This window comes from Hemibagrus wyckioides, linkage group LG12 (genome assembly GCF_019097595.1).
Source record: "Hemibagrus wyckioides isolate EC202008001 linkage group LG12, SWU_Hwy_1.0, whole genome shotgun sequence".
Taxonomy (NCBI): Eukaryota; Metazoa; Chordata; class Actinopteri; order Siluriformes; family Bagridae; genus Hemibagrus; species Hemibagrus wyckioides.
The window spans coordinates 6,637,647-6,657,796 of record NC_080721.1 but is presented as its reverse complement, the minus strand read 5'-3'; the positions used below and the strand labels follow the sequence as shown (position 1 = coordinate 6,657,796).

Sequence of the window (20,150 nt, the reverse complement as noted above, 5' to 3'; positions counted from 1 at the left end):
TTTGAGGTGTTGACTTGGCCTCCAAATTCAGTCCAATCGAGCATCTGTGGGATGTGCTGGACAAACAAGTCCCATCCATACAGGCCCCACCTCGTAACTTACAGGACTTAAGGGATCTGCTGCTAACATCTTGGTGCCAGATACCAGAGCACACCTTCAGGGATCTAGTGGAGTCCATGCCAAAAGGGGGACCAACACAATATTATGCAATATCATAGTGTTATGCATGATCGATGTCTTATATATAATGTTACACTACACCAATGACCACCTGCTTTCACGTCCAGATTTTCTAAAGTGTAAATCTCAAAATCCTTGTGCTCACTCTCCCGCAAAATAAGACGAAACATTTAGTGTCCATAATTTTCTCAATATTTGTACCTACATCTGTTCATTGTGTAATGCGTCTCTATAACGAAGAATATATTTGCATTCGATCCATACACACACTGCAAACTGTACACTAAACATGGAGGATCCCTGAAATGCCCAAGCATTTTTCATATATTTATATAAATGTTGGAATTCTAGTATATTAGGTCATCAGTCCCACATTTGGTCACCCCGAAAAGAAGGAAAAATGGATAAAAATCACTTCTTTCTTGAATTTTTAGAGCTAGGGTTAAGTGAGGGACTTTTATTTTAGAAAAGGATTCACTGAACGTTGATTATAGTTTGAGTCCACTCTTCCTGCTGAGAGCATGACACAGACCTGACACCCTGAACATACATTACACCTGTGATTATTATTAGTATTATTTATTTACAGTACTGTGCAATGGCGAAAGAGTAATGTATTTAATATTTAATGTGAGCTATTTTCTAAAGTCAGTAAGCTAGCCATTCCAACATGGAGGAAACAGGCACAGCTGAGGAACTGTTAGCCAAACAGCATCGCAAGGAGAAGAAAGAGCTGCAAGGTGGGAGACTTTTTTCCACAAGTTTTCTGTTTTTATTATTTACGTCTAATGGCTTTCTTAACGTGATTATGTATTTATTTATTTATTTTTAATAATTCCTTCCGAATGGTTCGGAAGCAGAATAGCAGGTAGCTTAGTTAGATCTCCTGTGAGAGACCGGATCTCAAATGGCTCCGAGTTGAATATAAAGTGCACTACATAGGGTGCGAAAGCCAGTATATTATACACTAAATAGTGCACTAAGCTAGGCCGCATGGAACTGTTTAGGATTCAGCCGTTCAAATGCATTACTTATGCTGTTTTCCACCTTCTGTAGCCAAAATCCAGAGTATGAAAAATGCTGTACCTAAAAATGACAAGAAAAGGAGGAAGCAGCTGACCGAGGACATCACCAAGCTAGAAGCTGAGCTGAATCAGAAACACGAGAATGAGCTGAGACAGCTCCACACGTCCACTGCTGAAGTTAAGGTGGTGTAAATGGACAGTCCTGTGCTGTTGTTGTGCTTGACCTTCAGTCTGATTGAGCAGTGGAGATAACTGGATCTGTGTGATTGTCAGGTGAAGGTTGAGGAGGTTACGGATGCTGTTGAGGAGATGAATGTGTCTGGTGGAGAGCAAGCAGATATCAAACAGACCAGAATATCCAAAGCTCAAAAGAGAAGGGTGAGTTGATCTGTCTGTCTGTCTCCCTGTCTGTCTGTCTCACTTCCCTACCTGTCTGCCTGTGTCTGTCTCACCCCTGTCTTTCTTTGTCTGTCTCTCTGCCTGCCTGTCTGTCTGTCTGTCTGTTTTACTTTCAGACCTGTCTTCCTGTGTCTGTCTCACCCCTGTCTTTCTTTGTCTGTCTCTCTGCCTTTCTGTCTGTCTGTTTTACTTTCAGACCTGTCTGCTTGTGTCTGTCTCACCCCTGTCTTTCTTTGTCTGTCTCTCTGCCTTTCTGTCTGTCTGTTTTACTTTCAGACCTGTCTTCCTGTGTCTGTCTCACCCCTGTCTTTCTTTGTCTGTCTCTCTGCCTGCCTGTCTGTCTGTCTGTTTTACTTTCAGACCTGTCTTCCTGTGTCTGTCTCACCCCTGTCTTTCTTTGTCTGTCTCTCTGCCTGCTTGTGTGTCTGTCTCTCTCTGTCTGTTTTACTTTCAGACCTGTCTTCCTGTGTCTGTCTCACCTCTGTCTTTCTTTGTCTGTCTCTCTGCCTGCTTGTGTGTCTGTCTGTCTGTCTGTCTTACTTTCAGACCTGTCTGCCTGTGTCTCTCACCCCTGTCTTTCTTTGTTTGTCTGTCTGTCTGTCTGTCTGTCTGTCTGTCTGTCTGTTTTACTTTCAGACCTGTCTGCCTGTGTCTGTCTCACCTCTGTCTTTCTTTGTCTGTCTCTCTGCCTGTCTGTCTGCATGACTTTCATACCTATCTGCCTGTGTCTGTCTCACCCCTGTCTTTCTTTGTCTGTCTGTCTGCCTGCTTGTGTGTCTGTCTGTCTCTCTCTGTCTGTTTTACTTTCAGACCTGTCTTCCTGTGTCTCTCACCTCTGTCTTTCTTTGTCTGTCTCTCTGCCTGCTTGTGTGTCTGTCTGTCTTACTTTCAGACCTGTCTGCCTGTGTCTCTCACCCCTGTCTTTCTTTGTTTGTCTGTCTGTCTGTCTGTCTGTCTGTCTGTTTTACTTTCAGACCTGTCTGCCTGTGTCTGTCTCACCTCTGTCTTTCTTTGTCTGTCTCTCTGCCTGTCTGTCTGCATGACTTTCATACCTATCTGCCTGTGTCTGTCTCACCCCTGTCTTTCTTTGTCTGTCTCTCTGCCTGCTTGTGTATCTGTCTGTCTGTCTGTTTTACTTTCAGACCTGTCTTCCTGTGTCTGTCTCACCTCTGTCTTTCTTTGTCTGTCTCTCTGCCTGCTTGTGTGTCTGTCTGTCTGTCTTACTTTCAGACCTGTCTGCCTGTGTCTCTCACCTCTGTCTTTCTTTGTCTGTCTCTCTGCCTGTCTGTCTGCATGACTTTCATACCTGTCTGCCTGTGTCTGTCTCACCCCTGTCTTTCTTTGTCTGTCTCTCTGCCTGTCTGTCTGCATCTCTGCTTGTCTGCCTGTCTGTCTGTCTGTCTGCATGACTTTCATACCTGTCTGCCTGTGTCTGTCTGTCTTTGTCTGTCTGTCTTTGTCTGTCTGACTGTCTGTCAATCTGTCTGCCTGCCTGCCTGTCTGTCTGTCTCACTTTCATACCTATCTGCCTTTGTCTGTCTCACCTCTGTCTGTCTTTGTCTGTCTGACTGTCTGTGTGCATGACTTTCATACCTGTCTGCCTGTCTGTCTCACCCCTGTCTTTCTTTGTATTCTAAGAAATTAATCAACACTTTCTGACCAAGAATTCAACACTGCTGTCACTGTCAATACATGATAAAGTTGATGATTCTGTCTGGTCACTTTAGTGCTCTAAGTGTTTTGTGGGACATTTTCCAGGACAAGAAAGCAGCTCAGGAGAAGGAGAGAGAGAACCGCATTGCTGAAGCTGAAGTAGAGAATCTGTTAGGATCCAGACATCAGGAAGGCCTAAAACTGCAACAAAAGCTGGCTGAGAAACAGCTGCAGATTAAAGAGATCTCATCTGATGGCCATTGCATGTATCGTGCAGTAGAGAATCAGCTAACCGGACGTAGCTGTTCTATGGGGATCCAAGAACTAAGAGTTCAAACAGCTCAGTACATGAGGAGCCATGAGGACGATTTCCTGCCTTTCCTTACCAACCCTAATACTGGGGACATGTACACTGCAGGTGAGCTGCAGCACTAAAGCCTTCAACAACAAACAACAAAAGCAACAACAGCAATAATAATAATAATAATAATAATAATAATAATAATAATAATAATAATAATAACAAAAACGACAACAGCAATAATAATAATAATAATAATAATAATAATAATAACAAAAACGACAACAGCAATAAAAATTTAATAATAGTAATATTACTAACAAAAACAAAAGCAACAACAGCAATAATAATAATAATAATAATAACAAAAACAAAAGCAACAACAGCAATAATAATAATAACAAAAGCAACAACAATAATAATAATAATAATATTAATAACAAAAACAAAAGCAACAACAGCAGCAATAATAATAATAATAATAAGAAAAACAAAAGCAACAACAGCAATAATAATAATAACAAAAACAAAAGCAACAACAGCAATAATAATAATAATAATAATAATAATAATAATAATAATAACAAAAACAACAACAGCAATAAAAATTTAATAATAGTAATATTAATAACAAAAACAAAAGCAACAACAGCAATAATAATAATAATAATAATAAGAAAAACAAAAGCAACAACAGCAATAATAATAATAACAAAAGCAACAACAATAATAATAATAATAATATTAATAACAAAAACAAAAGCAACAACAGCAGCAATAATAATAATAATAACAAAAACAAAAGCAACAACAGCAATAATAATAATAACAAAAACAAAAGCAACAACAGCAATAATAATAATAATAACAAAAATGACAACAGCAATAAAAATTTAATAATAGTAATATTAATAACAAAAACAAAAGCAACAACAGCAATAATAATAATAATAATAATAATAATAATAACAACAAAAACAACAGCAATAAAAATTTAATAATAGTAATATTAATAACAAAAACAAAAGCAACAACAGCAATAATAATAATAATAATAACAAAAACAAAAGCAACAACAGCAATAATAATAATAACAAAAACAAAAGCAACAACAGCAGCAATAATAATAATAATAATAATAATATTAATAACAAAAACAAAAGTAACAACAGCAATAATAATAATAATAATAATAATAACAAAAACAACAGCAATAAAAATTTAATAATAGTAATATTAATAACAAAAACAAAAGCAACAACAGCAATAATAATAATAATAATAATAATAATTATTATTATTATTATTATTATTATGTACACATTAAGATATTGTCTGTGTTCCTTTTTTCTGGACGATTTTTGGCTCCCGAGAAAGTCTGTCCAATGTGCTTCCTTGTTTCAGATATATTTAAAAGAACTTTAAAAGAACATATATATATTTTTTTTTAATTATAATTTTGTATTTTCAAATAAAATTGTAAAATGCTGGGCAGTTACCATGATACAAAAAATTAGTATTAGTAGACTAAAGGTAGTCAGAATTCGTCGTCTTTACTTTTAAGGCAGCTTTAGGAAAGTAGTCAACGACAGGCTAGTGCCAGACACTAGGCAGGGTTTACTGTTATCACACCACAGTTCATTATTTGTGCTTCATTCATTTGCCCTCAGAAAAACAGACATTTCCAGTGAATTAAAAGGCAAGCCTTCATAGTTTTAACCACATACACTAACAGTATGTACAAGTATGTAGTTATTAGGTTATAAGTACTTTTTTGAACAACCAACACAATAACAAAAAAACCCTTTTGTCTTCCTGTACACAGAGGAATTTGAGAAGTACTGCAGTGATGTTGCAGAAACAGCTGCTTGGGGAGGACAGTTAGAGGTAAGAAACCTTTATTTGCTCAACTTTTTATCTAAATTGCATTTTTATAAGAATTACTCCACGGTATATTTCCTTATTGTGAATTCTTCTGTGGGATGTTGATTATTTTGGTATTCTTTTAATTCTATTTATGTAATTAATTTGTATTTTGATATAAAGAAGTAATGAGAGTTGAAATAAGGTGAATACATGAATAACTTCTTATTTTAATATATGAAGTTACTTCGACCTGATAGACTATATTGCCATACGTTTTGGGACACCCCTCCAAATCATTGAATTCAGGGGTTGGGCTCGGGCCCTTAGTTCCAGTGAAAGGAACTCTTAATGTTTCCGAATACCAAGACATTTTAGACAATTTCATGCTCCCTACTTTGTGGGAACAGTTTGGGGATGACCCCTTCCTGTTCCAACATGACCAGTGCACAAAGCAAGATCCATAAAGACATGGATGAGTGAGTTTGGTGTGGAGGAAATTGACTGGCCTGCACAGAGTCCTGACCTCAACCTGATAGAACGCCTTTGGGATGAATTAGAGCGGAGACTGTGAGCCAGGTCAAAACTGGGACGTCTGCCTTTACATGCACATGAATGTAATATGGAGTTGGCCCGTTCTTCACAGCTATAACAGCTTCAACTCCTCTGGGAAGGCTTTCCACAAGGTTTAGGAGTGTGTTTATGGGAATTTTTGACCATTCCTCTAGCGCGTTTGTGAGGTCAGGCACTGATGTTGGACGAGAAAGTCTGGCTCTCAGTCTCCACTCTAATTCATCCCAAAGGTGTTCTATCAGGTTGAGATCAGGACTCTGTGAAGTTCCTCCACACCAAACTCTCTCATCCATGTCTTTATGGACCTTGCTTTGTGCACTGGTGTACAGTCATGTTGGAACAGGAAGGGGTCATCCCCAAACTGTTTCCACAAAGTTGGGAGCATGAAATTGTATAAAATGTCTTGGTATGAAGCTGAAGCATTAAGAGTTCCTTTCACTGGGTCTAAGGGGCCGAGCCCAACCCCCGAATTCAATGATTTTGTATAATATTATAATTAATTTATAACTTAATGTCTCATTACTTTGGACTTGATTGGTTAATTCAGTTCAAGGCAATATTTGTGGCAATATTTAGACTTCTAGTGATCTTGTTATTTTGATAATTTGCTAATGTTGTTCGAAACATTTCCATTGTTTAACCTGTTTTTTTCTCATCGTAGTTAAGAGCCCTTACACACGTCCTCCAGTTACCGATCGAGGTCATTCAGGCAGATTCTCCTGCCATTATTATTGGTGAAGAGTATGACAAGCCTCCCATCACTCTTGTGTAAATATCTCAAAATAAATAACCAAATAAAATTTCCTCCTTTTCTTTTACATTTTTGTTGTATTCAGTGATTTTTTTTCTGTCCTTCACAGTTACATGAGGCATGCGTATGGACTGGGCGAGCACTACAACTCCGTGGAACCGCAGAAGGATGCAGCAGGTGAAGAGCAAAACTGAGAAAAATACAACTTTGCTTGCTCCAGATTTACAGTAGATGCTAAAACAGAGGAGAGGTGGCTTCCAGAAGAACCAAGTGATGTTTTAGGTGGCTTGTTAATGATCTCATCACCTGATGCACAGTATTCCCAGGTCATAATTAATAAATGTGCAGTGGTTAGGGCTGAGGAAATAGTCAGTAGCTTGTCTTGGAATAAAAAAAAACAAACCTTTTTTTAAAAAAAAAAAAAAGTTTCCTGTTCTTCTTTTTTCTTTCTGAGAGTCGTGCTTTAAAATATTATTCAATAGATATTAAGTCTTGCTGATAGATCATGGGACGCCAAATATTATGCTTAAACAAAGTAGTGATGAAGTAGCAAGATAAATGAATATTATCTTGTAATTTTGACAGATTGCGGGATGTTAAAGTTTATTTTTGTTTAAAATTAATGAGATAATGCTGAAATAAGGTCAAATATTTCATAAACATTACATTATTTCTTTTTAGTTCTCTTGTTATTTCAATAACCAAGCTTTCCTGGGAGGCCATGATGGCGTAGTGCATGCTTGCCTCATACCTCTGGGGCAATTAGCATGCTTGCCTCACACCTCTAGGCTTGGGACTTCTGTTCCCTCATCTGCCCTGTGTATGCCGAACCTGGGGGTTTCTACAAGGGGGTTTCTTCTAGGGACTCTGTTTTCCTCCGCACCGCCCAAAGATCATCATCTCTAAATTGTCTGTAAATGTGTGAATTGGTGTGTGTGTGTGCGATGGATTTGTCACCCATCATGTACCCTGGGTCCTTTTGGTATAGACTCCAGGTTCTTTGTGACCCCATGGTCAGAAAACTGGACAGTATTACTGATAGATTGTAGGTTGCTAAATGGTTAGAAATAACAAATTATGTCACAATGTCCTCTTGACTCATTTGTTATTACAACATTATCTTGTCACGTGATTTTGACAATGTGATATCTACAATCAGTAAGGCTAATTTGTTGAATATTATGTTGAAATTTAACAGCATTATGTCAAAATAATATGATACTAACCTAATTATAAATAATGATTTAAGTTAGTGGGAAATAAGACCTGACAAAATATCCTGAAATAAGGAATTAAGGCGCAAGCACTTCAGGTCTTCAGTACTTTTCATCAACACTAGAGGGCGGTGTTCATTTCCAGCATACTTCCGTACTAACTAGTATGTGTAGAATAGAGCGGGTTCAGATGAATACACGTACTTATTAGTGGGAGAGTGTGCGACCCACGTTTCTATGGGAACGTGAATAAATCGCTATGCTGTTGTATTTTTGAGCTGGTTTCCGGGCAAATGGCTAATGATCTGGTCATTCGAGCACTGAAAGCTAAAGCCAAGTCGTTGAATTTGAGCTCGAGGAACATTACTGAGCTTTCAAAAGATTTTGCAAAGTTACCCGAGGTTAGGGATCTCCGTGTAAACAACAACCGCCTCGTGACTCTGCCTCTGGGGCTGCAGTGTATGCGACAGGTGGGTGAACAGGACTGTGCTTAAAACCATCAGTACTAGAGTTTGTTTATTTCAGTGTTTTCCTGCTTCAGTTGACAGAACTTAACCTGGGCAATAACGCATTTGAGGAGATGCCACCAGTCCTGAAGTATCTACATAGCCTGAAAAAGCTGCATTTGTTTGGGAATCAGATTTCCACACTGCATGCAGAGGTTCTGGGTGAGTTACAGACATACTGTAATAAGCCTTAGATTCACTGAAACAAGAAATAAGGCACTGGAGATACTACAGTTTACAGTCAGCGCCTTCCAGAATTATTCATAAACATGAGAAAAAATAATCTGATTTACGCTTAAGTATCCCTCTTTGAACCTTTACACATTTTCTGGACTATGAAAATACTTCCAAAAGCATCATGAAGACTAAACGCTATCTAGAAAGATCTAGAGCTATCTAAGGTATCTAAAAAAGACTTAATGGAGAACGAAAATTTACAAATAATTTCCTCACCTCATAAGCACAAAAAACGAGCTTGACCTGGCCTTCAAATTCCCCAGATCTCAATCCAATTGGGAATCTGTGGGATGTGCTGGACAAACAAGTCCGATCCATGAAGGCAACTTACAGGACTTAAAGGATCTGCTGCTAACATCATGTGCCAGATACCACAGCACACCTTCAGGGATCTACTGGAGTCCAGGGATCTACAAGAAGCTGTACACCAAAATTCAGTCACTGGATAAGAAGGGCATTGGTCAGAGAAGGAACAAAGCAACCAAGGCTAACAGTGAAGGTCCACAGTGTAGATCTGTGAGATGTACACAGGGCAACCTCTTGACTTGGCTATACATGAGCTAAAATGGTTAAATAAAGAACCACAAAATTAAAAGTTTGACTATGAGCACATCATTCTCTGGATTTGCTGAAAACCTGTGGTTAGTATTGAAGAGGGGTGTCTATAGGCACAAACATATAAACCTCCAAATTTATTTATATAGTAATGCCAATATTTCTGATAGGCATTGTATTTGCAGTACATTATAAGATACTTATTATCTTCCAGACCAGGTTGCTTATTAATACAAAGAAATAGCTAAATAATTCTGTAACATGGATTAATTAATGAAGGTGCATTGATATTTCAACTCGAGCTTCTTTTTTATTCTTCAGAGAATCTTCCAAACCTCATCCTTCTCAACCTGAACCACAACAAAATCAAAATCATTCCTCCAGCTATAAAGAGGTGAATGATCTAGTCGGCTTCCATACCGAGTGTGATGTTGACTCGAGACTCTTCTCATCGCTTTCGAATGATTTCATTTACAGCCTCTCGAATTTGGAACGATTCAGTATTGCAGACAATCAGCTCGAAGAGATTCCTGCTGAGTTGGGTCTGGTCAGCAAGTTGATGGAGATGAATTTGTCCAGGAACAAGCTGAGTGAAATCCCACAGGAGTTGTATAAGTTAACACGTCTGAGGAAACTGAGCTTAGCTAGAAACGGTCTCAGACAGTTGCCAGAGGTGGGTTCTGAGGTAACAGCTTCTTTCTGTAGGTTTAATTCAGTAGTCTTGGGATGAATCAGAACACCTCTAGTTTTTCCAAAGGGAATTCCTGGATGGAAAAACCTGAAGATGTTAGATGTTGCAGGTAACCGCCTGTCTATGTTTCCAGTCAACGTAAGTCTCTGATATATATTTTGACAAACATTTTCCATTTTAATAAAAAAAACATCTGGTGAGATAAATAGCACAAGTAGCCATGTAGCTAATTCTTTTTGTAAATGAAATTCTCAGATAAAACCAAGTAAAATTAATAAAATCTAAAGTTATTTATACCACAATTCTCAGTTCTAACAGCTTTGAATGTTGAATAATTTTGTAGAACACCATCCTTGACATTAGGTTATATAAATAGGTTTGTATACATGTTAAAAGTTCATGATGTATAATATAGCATACTTTTTATTAGTCTTCTTTGTTATCCTTTTTTAATATCCCTCAGTTCCACTTTCTTGAGCTGGAAGAATTCTACTTTGAGGAAAACGATCTTGTTCGGTTGGAACTGTTCACCTCTGCTAAAGTGAAGGACGTTTTCCCATTAAAGGTGAGCTACTGTACAACGATACTGTACTCCCAAACATAGTTTATACAGTATTTTAATGTGAACTCATTATTTCTTTACATGTAGTATGGAGTTTTTATATTACCCTTGTTACCCACATATTACCCTTGTGTTCCCTTTAATCCAGACCAGGTACACTTTGTCGAAGCCAGTGAGAATTTGCTGTAAATAAAAGATCTAAGTGAAATATTATTGTTCATGCAGTTGGGTTAATAAATCCTGCAGCACATTTGTGAACCCCATTTCTTATATTTTATATATTAGGTACAGAAAGATTTTTCTAAACATTCAAAATAGTGAAATCTTACTATTTAGTTGTCTATTACTATTACTTATTTGCTTACAACCCACACAAGATATTTTAGAATAGATGCCTGAAACATTCATACAGGTAATATTTATACAGTTTAGACACGTTCGCCTCACACCTCCAGGGTCCTGGGTTCGAGTCTCGCTCCCGTTCACTGTGTGTGTGGAGATTGCATATTCTCCCCATGCTTGTTGGGTTTCCTCTGGGTGCCCCGGTTTCCTCCCACAATCTAAAGACATTCTTCTAGGTTGATTGGAGTCTCTAAATTGCCCGTAGTGTGTGTGCCCTGTGATGGGTTGACACTCCGTCCAGGGTGTATCCTGCCTTGATGCCCGATGACGCCTGAGATAGGCACAGGCTCCCCGTGACCCGAGGATAGATCGGATAAGTGGTACAGACAATGAAATTATTAATAGTAGTGGTGGTGGTGGCTCAAGTGGTTAAGTCATTGACCGGAAGATTGGGGGTTCAAGCCCCAGAACTGCCAATGTTGGGCCCTTGAGCAAGGCCCTTAACCCTCTCTGCTCCAGGAGCGCTGTATCCCTGTGCCCTGTCCCCAACCTCCAAGGACTGGATATGCGAAGAAAGAATTTCACTGTGCTGTATGTAAATGAAGGCTATTTCTAGTCAAGGCAGGGGCAGCAGACTTAATCCATCTTTTTGGTCAAAACATAAATCTCAGGCCAATTCACAGGCAAAACCAGAATGACTGAAAGCTAGGAGACACTGTAACTAGTGCACAGCTCAAAGATGCTGTATAACCTCGGCAAAACGATGGAGTATATACACTGGTTAGTGAGAGATAATGAAATGAATGAGAAGTGACAGGTGGTAATAATCACGATTCAGACTGAAGCAGGAGTGAGGAAAAAAAAAATAGGAAGTGAACAGGTGGGGACTTTGACAACTGATAATATTGTTTTCTTGCACAGGAACTTGCTGCCAGATTCATCATGAAAGAACATTTAAATAAGTTGTCCAGGGCTTCACTACTCCTTCCAGATGTACAGACGATGCTCTCTCAGTCTGGAAGGTGTGCTGTGTGCTTTGAGCCCTTTCTGACCACCTGGGTGGAGTGTGTGCAGTTCATCAGCTTGCGCAAGGTGCAGATCCTGTATTAACACTCCAGATTCACAAACGAGGAAAATAAAGCGTAAAATCATCCACTGATCAACCATAACATTACTGGTGAGGTGAATAACATTAAATGCCTTGTTACAATAGCACACGTCAAATGGAGGAGTATATTACGCAGCCAGTTCTTGAAGTTGATGTGTTGGACGCAGGAAAAATGTGCCAAGGGAAAGGTCACAGCCGTTTCGTTGGCACAAGCAGGACCTACACAATATTTGTCAAGTGGTTTCAGAAACTACTGATAACCTGGAATTTTCAGACACATGACAGTCTCTAAAGTAAATTTTTGCAAAAGCAAAAATCATCCAGTGAGTTGTGTGGACAGAAACACCTGTGAGAGGTCAGAGGAGAATGGTTTGATCTGACAATGAGGTCACTCCATCACTCTTTACAAGAGCAGAAAAGCATTTCAGTATACACAACATGGCTGAACCTTGAGGTGGATTGGCTACATCAGCAGAAGCGTATAAGAAGTGTATGTGTATCAGGCTTTTAGCAATCACACGAATGAGGAACAGTATATTATACACTAATCATGCATAACATTATGACCACCCACCTAATATTGTGTGGGTCCCCTTTCACTGCAAAAAACAGCCCTGACCCTCCATGGATCGGACTTTTTTTGTCCAGCTCAATTAGATTGAGATCAACACCTCAAACTCGTTGTTGTGGTCATCAAACCATTCCTGAAACATTTTGCCTTGTGGCACAATGTGTTATCCTGCTGAAAGAGACCACAGCCATCAGGGAATACTGTTTCCATGAAGTGGTGTACATGGTCTGCAACAATGCTTAGGTAGGTGGTACGTGTCAAAGTAACACCCACATCATGGCAGGACCCAAGGTTTCCCAGCAGAACATTGCCCAAAGCAGGACACTGCCTCCGCCAGCTTGCCTTCTTCCCCTAGTGCATCCTGGTGCCATGTGTTCCCAGGGTAAGTGACTCACGCACCCGGCTATCCATGTGCTGTCAAAGAAAACGTGATTCATCAGACTAGGTCACCTCCTTCCATTGCTCCGTGGTCCTTGGCCTTCATGACCCTGTCGCCGGTTCACCACTGTTCACCACTTTTGATAGATACTGACCACTGCAGACCGGGAACACCCCACAAGAGCTGCAGTTTTGGAGATGCTCTGATCCAGTGGTCTAGCCATCACAATTTGGCCCTTCATCAAACTCGCTCAAATCCTTAGGCTTGTCCATTTTTCCTGCTTCTAACACATCAACTTTGAGGACAAAATGTTCACTTGCTGCCTAATATATCCCACCCACTAACAGGAGCCATGATGAGGAGATCATCAGTGTTATTCACTTCACCTCTCACTGCTCATAATGTTATGCCTGATTGTTGTATTAGTGAAGCACACTGATTCATTAACAGTGTAAAATATTTCAATTCTAATAAGGCAATTTATACAAAATGTGATCTTGTATCTTTATTTTTCCTAGGACATGGGGATAAAAAATTCCCAGAATATTCCAGTCCGAGTGCTGCTGTGTTCCTATTCCTGCTTCAACAAGAGCGGCCACTCTTACTACAGCGTCGTTAATGCAAAGCCGTAAGAGGTGGTCTCATTATAATTCCAGTATGTTCAGGTCCACGTCCATTCCAGGTCTCCTCTAATCCTGTCTTGTAGTAGGTCAAAAGCAGGTGAAATTTATATAACTAGTCAGCCACTAGATGGCAGTGTATGATCACTCACTGGCTCTGGATATTTCTGTGAAAGAACTTTGTACCTGTAAAAGTTCATGCCAGTCATACTGCATCTGATCGCTGTGCTTCTGTTTACATTTATTAATGCACATGGATCTATTCTTATGGACATGATCTATTCTTATGTGGGAAATCTTTGAATATTTTTACATTATGTATAAAGTATCAACATTATAGGTTGACACATACAGAGAGAGAGAGAGAGAGAGAGAGAGAGAGAATACTTATGTGATACAGTAATTTAGATAGCATTAAAAGGAATTATAAACATTACATTACTGTCATTTATTCAAGCAGTAGAAGTTTCTCATCAGGGTCTGCTCATCTGCTTTATCCTTGGAAGAGTAGAAGGACGGCAGAGGTGGAAGAGATGGAGTTCGCCTTTTTTGCTTCATCATTTATTTAAAACAATGTCCTTCATCTTCAAGGAAAGTATCATCATAAAATGCATAATAAATGTATGTATGTTTTTATGAAGGTAAATGACAAATAGTTTAATAATGCCTATATTGCATGCTTTTATGACTTACTAAATATGTCATAAGTAAAACTACAAGGAACCTGTAAATAATCAAATCCATAAATGTTAAACCCTAGAACTATTATTCTCACTAAATAACAAAATGATTTGAAGTAGTTATTACATTAAAGCACAATGTAAAGCATATTAAAAGGGCTAAAATGTATGTCAGTGTATATTTTAGGCACCTTATTTTGCTACCACTAACCATGTTCTTCCAATGTATTAATCCTAAATTACATTAAATTGGTCTTGTGTGTGTGTGTGTGTGTGTGTGTATGCAAATACATCCTGTGTTCCAAGAATAAGTGGTTGCTTAAGATGAATGAATAATAATATATAATTTGACACTTTGCAGTTTGCAGTATTTATTTTCTAAGCAGCGAGAGCAATCCATCAAGGACATATTTGTTTATAATTCCTGGTAGAGCGATGACTGAGAAGTCACATAGTGGGGAAATGGAGAAATATTTAACAAAACAATTAGTCACTGTAGAATCATATAATGCACTGTTTTCCTTATTGCTTGTATACTGTGCTATAAATGTGTTCATAGTTACCTTAGTGGCATGATTGTTATACGAATAAACTACAGGGACTGGATTTGGGTAGATATTTTTAAGCAGGAAGATATGAAAGCCCAATCCATTTGCTTAATTAGGAGGAACATCGCTGGTTTCGTACCAATGACACTAAAATACATTGCAGTTAATGAGAATCGTTTTCTCCCTCTCTTTAACAACAATGGCGCTAATCCTGAAACCTTATTTAAGGAATAAATCACTGTGTCTGTTCATCCATACATTTAACATATCAGTGATCCCAGTAATATTCCTCTTTCTACTTCGTCACATTCACGCATTTTCAGTTCCATAAAGCCGTTTAAAAGTAGATCTTCCTTTGCTAGCACATAGATTTCAGTAGCCTAGCTCTCTATAGAGCAGTCTTCAGTTCTCCATATCTACCCTTAGTTCATCTGTTCAACCTGAGAGAATTTAATTTCTCCGAGTTAATTTCCCATGCAGGCCCTCTGAGCTCTGAGCACAATCCATGGAGTTGGGTCTGATGAATAATGCAGCAGGTTTAATTGCAAGAGCCAGAAACTAATGATTTTGGACTGGTTAACAGCAGGGGAACCATACATCTCTGCAAACTGAATGAAAAATCAGTTTTTAAAAAAGGGAATAGGGGAAAACGCTAATTGATGAATAATTAAAGCTTCAGCTACAGGGCATAATTGTGACATTTTGTTTCAATCAGTTTTGAAGTACAGGGAAAAGTGCACTAAAGAAAGTAATGACAACTGTGAGAATGTCCGGTGCGAAAGAAGGATTGAGTCACTTAATTATACAGTCTTCAGTCAAAGTCTAGATTAGAAATTTTTTATCTGAAAAGAACGAGTGAGAAAAAATAGGCAGGTTGTGTTGGATAAGATTTTTTCTATGTAATTTCGCTGGATTAAAAATGTTATATGTAACCAGTATGTTGTGTTTATGTCAGAATATTTTGTCATAGAACAATATTTGATTCGATATTTCTTTTGTTTTTGTTACAGTAGCTTTGTATCCCTTTTCTTTTCCTGAAAATATAACTATTATTCAGCCATGCATTCTTACTTCAGACAATTGATAAAAAATATAGACCCGTGTTTGGAAAATATAAGAAAGTGAAATTTATTTTTCAAACAAAATATGATTTAAAAACAAAAATAGATGTAACCTGAGAGTAACATCTTGAAATTATTATTATTATTTTTTTAATCATACCCATACACACTCTTGCTATTCGGATGATAGCGTGATAGAAATAAATGGAATATTACAGATAATTATGAATATTTTATTCATCTCAATTCTTATTTATTTATGTTAAATTAAATGCATTTATGACACAAGTGATGCAGTGATAATTTCATTTTCTTTCTTTTTTTTCTTATTAATAAATAAATAAATAAATAAATAAATAAATAAATAAATAAATAAATAAATCTGCCTTCATAGATTTTTCGACTTTATAAGTCAGTGACCAGGTTCTGTAAGGAATGACACACAACATGGCATGCTTTAATAGGAAAATAATCCACACTGTGTGGTGTTACCTTCTGAAGCGGATTATTTTAGTGAGGCAGTACAGCCTGAAGGCCGACCGTAGAAGTCGATCTGGAATTTGTTGCTATAGAAACAAATACATATGCTATGAAAACAATGTACAAGTACATTAATATAAACATGTCATTTATATATTATTTATCACATCAAGATATTCCTATCAGATAGAATTCTTTATCAGGAATTCAACCATGCTGTGGTGTAAATGTATATGGAGTGTCATAGATCCAGGGTCATGGGTCAGATCCCGAGCTTGGGTTACTGTGTGTGTGTGAAGATTTGCATTTTCTCTCTGTTTTCACATAGGTTTCATCTGGGTTCTCCGGTCCCACTGTCCAAAAACATACAGTACGTTGATCTGTTATGCTGTAATTGGCCCCAGGTGTGAGTGAATGAGAGAGAGAGAGAGAGAGAGAGAGAGAGAGAGCGCGTGTGTGTGTTTGTGTGTGTGTATGTGTATGTTTGTGTGTTTGTGTGTGTGTGTGTGTATGTGTGTGTGTGTGTGTGGTGCTCTGTGTTGTGCCGGCATTCCATTCAAGCTTGTAATCCTCTTTTGTGCCCAGTGTTCTGGATCAACTGTGATCCTGATGATAGATAGATAGATAGATAGATAGATAGATAGATAGATAGATAGATAGATAGATAGATAGATAGATAGACGGAGGGATGGACGGATGGACGGACAGACGGATGGATGGATAAATAGAAAGAGAGATGGATGGATGGATGGATGGGCGGATGGACAGATAGATAGATAGATAGATAGATAGATAGATAGATAGATAGATAGATAGATAGATAGATAGATAGATAGATAGATAGATATTCCTACTCTCACTCTCTCTTTCTCTCTTTTCTCTTTTCCTCACTCTATGTATTGTATAATATATGCATTATTCCAGTGAGCAGATGTTGGGCCCTGCAGCAGAAAACCTGCCTCAGGCCTTGTCTGGTGTGTGTGTGTGTGTGTGTGTGTGTGTGTGCCTCCTCTGCAAAAGAACACTTTGTTAATACAGAGCTCAGCCCTCACCTCGTTGTTTTGCTAGGCTCATTTCACACAAGCATACCCAGCACACACTTGTTTTCATGCATCAGTGTTTCAGGGATATTACAAAAACACCAGCTGCTATTGATCCCTCTATCTGAGAGCATTTGCGCTGAATAAAGAATAGGTGCGTTGATTGACATTAATGGCAGGGAAGACTGGCTGTCAGAGGAGACGCTATAGCACAGTAGGAAAACGTATAGAGAGCGCCGCATCGGTACGTTTTGAACATGTATGCCATATGTTAATTAGGAGGTCTGCACTGATATGATTACCGAACAGGATTATAGCCTGTGGTGCCGTGCCGTATCTCTGCGCTTTCTCATGGGGAAAGCATGATATGATAAAGTAGCTGCGCATGCATTTTAATTTACCGAGCTCTGTACGGGCAGTGCGATGTTGGCAATTCCGCTCAGGATGATCTATTGGAGTGCCTGTTCATTACACCTCTTGTCTGTTAGACTATTTAAGCTCCTATCAGCCTCACATGCTCGAGGCCTTCGGTGACTACGGTTGAGGAAGAAAAAAGGGGGTTTCAAATCCATAATTCACATGCTTGGAATGATAAAGTAGGTGAATGGTTGCTAATAGCAGTCATTAGTAAGAGCTCAGGGACATTTGGAAAGTTGTCTGTGCATCACAGTCGTACTCTGTGGCATGGGTTCGATCGAAATAAAAGAACTTCATTCTGATTCAAATTGAATTTATTTAGAAGAAAAATGTTTGTGCTATATGTGTGACTATCTATCTATCTATCTATCTATCTATCTATCTATCTATCTATCTATCTATCTATCTATCTATCTATCTATCTATCTATCTATCTATCTATCTATCTATCTATCTATCTATCTATCTATCTATCTATCGATAGATTCAGGCTAATTTCACTCAATCTTCCTTGTAGATTTGTACAGATGATAATGCTATTTTTCCCCATAATGATACAAACACTGCCAAACCAACCAGCGCACAATCACACACACATTTACACACCCATTAACTGATAATTTAGACATGCCTACAACACTTTGGACTAGGGAAGGAAACCGGAGTACCCAGAGAAAATCCTTAAAGCACAGGGAGAACATGCAAACTCCACACACACACGGGAATCAAACCCCCCCAAAATCCCGGAGGTGCGAGGTAACACACTATGTTCAATCTTTTAACACGGTGTGTTGTTTCATTCTTTACATATTACATGTGTTTCTCAGTCATGAACTGAAATAGACCATTTCTGAGTGTCTGCACTAGAACTTCGAGTTGACTTTGGTTCCACTAAGTTGCACTCTCTGAGTCCGTGTGGAGTGGGTATATTAAAATGAGTATCATTGATTGCTGGATTAAAGACTGTGTGTCTGAGAGGGAGAAAAACAGCCACTCTGTCTCACACAGAGAAGCCCTGTTGAAGTGAGACGAGCACTCTCCAATCAGGCCAATCTATTGTCTTGCATCTTATGCTGAATGAAGTATCTCCCGTCGAGCCGCTGCCACAGCACTATGGCATTGTCAGCATGATGGCTGCACAATCAATTCCCTCTTTCCCTCTGCCTTTCTGCCTCCTTCTCCTTCTCTGATCTGCCTCTAGAAGGCACTGTGCCTCTGTGCAATCGACCTCAGACGGGCTCGGAAGTCACAAACAATGACTCAAATGCCTTCAGCTACACAAAGCCGGATAGCTGAGGATAAAAGTCAGACCTACCATGGATAATGTGGACGATAAAGAGAGTGTATTTGACATTCGTTACAGCTCGAGTGAATGGGATTAAAATCAGACTTGAAAGAAAATATTTTGCCTGCACTGTTTTTCTCTTAAGTGCTGCTCATAGCTTTGAACCACACTGGTTTTATGTCTTGTATTTTTCTTCTTAATAAGGCTTTACTGCATGATAGGTGTGAGGGAATCCAAGACAAAAGTGACTTTTTGGACAGAATCATCTTTCTATACAATTGATTTCAGGTTTTTTGATTTTTGATTGAATTTCATGACCGATCTACATCAAAGCTCTCTTCTTATATCGTGTCCCAGAATGTTCTCTGGTAGGGATACGGCTACGTTATTCGGATTGAACGTTTTTTAAATGGGTAAAAATCTAGAAACAAATAGGAGGCTCACTATTTTCTTTGTCAGTCTTCAATAAGTTTACTTTTACCGTCTCCTGATCGAACCACATTTCTATAGAAACTGCCCCAGAAAAGAAATCTGATCCAACATATTTCTGCCTGGGTCTCCAAAAAGTGTTTTGAAATGAAAACCACAAGGGATTTATAAATAAGGTATGAAGTTTGTAAAAGCATGTCCTGTGAATTCCTTTAATCTTTCTGGAAGGTAACAAACCTGAAGACAATCAAGAAGAAAATCTGTTCGGAATATTTTTAGTCAGCTGTTATTGTTCGTTATAAACAATAGCTCTGAGATTGTTCGCTTGGTTACATCTCCCCAGAAAACTTGCCAGAGTTTTGGAGCTGAACTTGAGTTTGCAATTTGTTGGTATATTTTATATATGTTTCTTGATGTTTCAGCGTTGACATTTAATACTACTACTAATAATAATCATCCAAAGTATAGTCTTCACTCCACAGTACAAATATCGCCCCCCGTACGCGTAATAAGGTGATGAGTGATTCTTTGGTGGACACAAAGAGGATGAAAGAGAGATTAACAACAATAATGGACACATTCCTCAAGGACGTTCTTCATCCCCCTCTGTATGCGCCAGATGTTGGGCCAGCCGAGGCAGAATGCCACAGGCACTGCGTGTTCCAGAAAAAAAAACCCGC

At 38.5% G+C, this 20,150-nt stretch overlaps 2 protein-coding genes across 4 annotated transcripts; both read left to right on the top strand.

Annotated features, from left to right (window-relative positions):
- The first annotated feature begins 657 nt into the window (after positions 1–657).
- otud6b (OTU deubiquitinase 6B) lies at positions 658–7,163 on the top strand. Of its 2 annotated transcripts, none has more exons than XM_058404417.1 (7): positions 658–920; positions 1,237–1,388; positions 1,485–1,583; positions 3,363–3,675; positions 5,384–5,445; positions 6,656–6,762; positions 6,855–7,163. In XM_058404417.1, the coding sequence occupies exons 1-7, from the start codon at positions 851–853 to the stop codon at positions 6,937–6,939; spliced, it is 888 nt and encodes a 295-aa protein (XP_058260400.1). In that variant the 5' UTR covers positions 658–850; the 3' UTR covers positions 6,940–7,163. The 2 variants fall into 2 exon arrangements, with proteins under 2 accessions (XP_058260400.1, XP_058260399.1); XM_058404416.1 differs by having other exon boundaries at positions 1,479–1,583; positions 6,855–7,160.
- Positions 7,164–8,204: 1,041 nt separating this feature from the next.
- Positions 8,205–15,610, top strand: lrrc69 (leucine rich repeat containing 69). Of its 2 annotated transcripts, none has more exons than XR_009206205.1 (8): positions 8,205–8,429; positions 8,501–8,627; positions 9,579–9,651; positions 9,735–9,930; positions 10,015–10,086; positions 10,412–10,513; positions 11,774–12,029; positions 13,429–15,610. XR_009206205.1 is itself a non-coding variant. In XM_058404522.1 (8 exons), exons 1-8 carry the CDS (start codon positions 8,253–8,255, stop codon positions 13,540–13,542), a joined length of 1,032 nt encoding a protein of 343 aa, XP_058260505.1. In that variant the 5' UTR covers positions 8,205–8,252; the 3' UTR covers positions 13,543–15,610. The 2 variants fall into 2 exon arrangements, 1 of the variants encoding a protein (XP_058260505.1); XM_058404522.1 differs by having other exon boundaries at positions 11,774–11,944.
- The last annotated feature ends 4,540 nt before the right edge of the window (positions 15,611–20,150 follow it).

What these genes read in the sequence shown, in the direction of transcription:
- lrrc69 (XM_058404522.1), top strand. Translation starts at nt 8,253, where the DNA reads ATGGCTAATGATCTGGTCATTCGAGCACTGAAAGCTAAAGCCAAGTCG. An exon ending in GGCTGCAGTGTATGCGACAG is followed by an intron (nt 8,430 to 8,500) that starts GTGGGTGAACAG and finishes TTCCTGCTTCAG; the next exon opens with TTGACAGAACTTAACCTGGG. An exon ending in TGTCTATGTTTCCAGTCAAC is followed by an intron (nt 10,087 to 10,411) that starts GTAAGTCTCTGA and finishes AATATCCCTCAG; the next exon opens with TTCCACTTTCTTGAGCTGGA.
- otud6b (XM_058404416.1), top strand. Translation starts at nt 851, where the DNA reads ATGGAGGAAACAGGCACAGCTGAGGAACTGTTAGCCAAACAGCATCGC. An exon ending in GGAGAAGAAAGAGCTGCAAG is followed by an intron (nt 921 to 1,236) that starts GTGGGAGACTTT and finishes CACCTTCTGTAG; the next exon opens with CCAAAATCCAGAGTATGAAA. An exon ending in TGGGGACATGTACACTGCAG is followed by an intron (nt 3,676 to 5,383) that starts GTGAGCTGCAGC and finishes TCCTGTACACAG; the next exon opens with AGGAATTTGAGAAGTACTGC.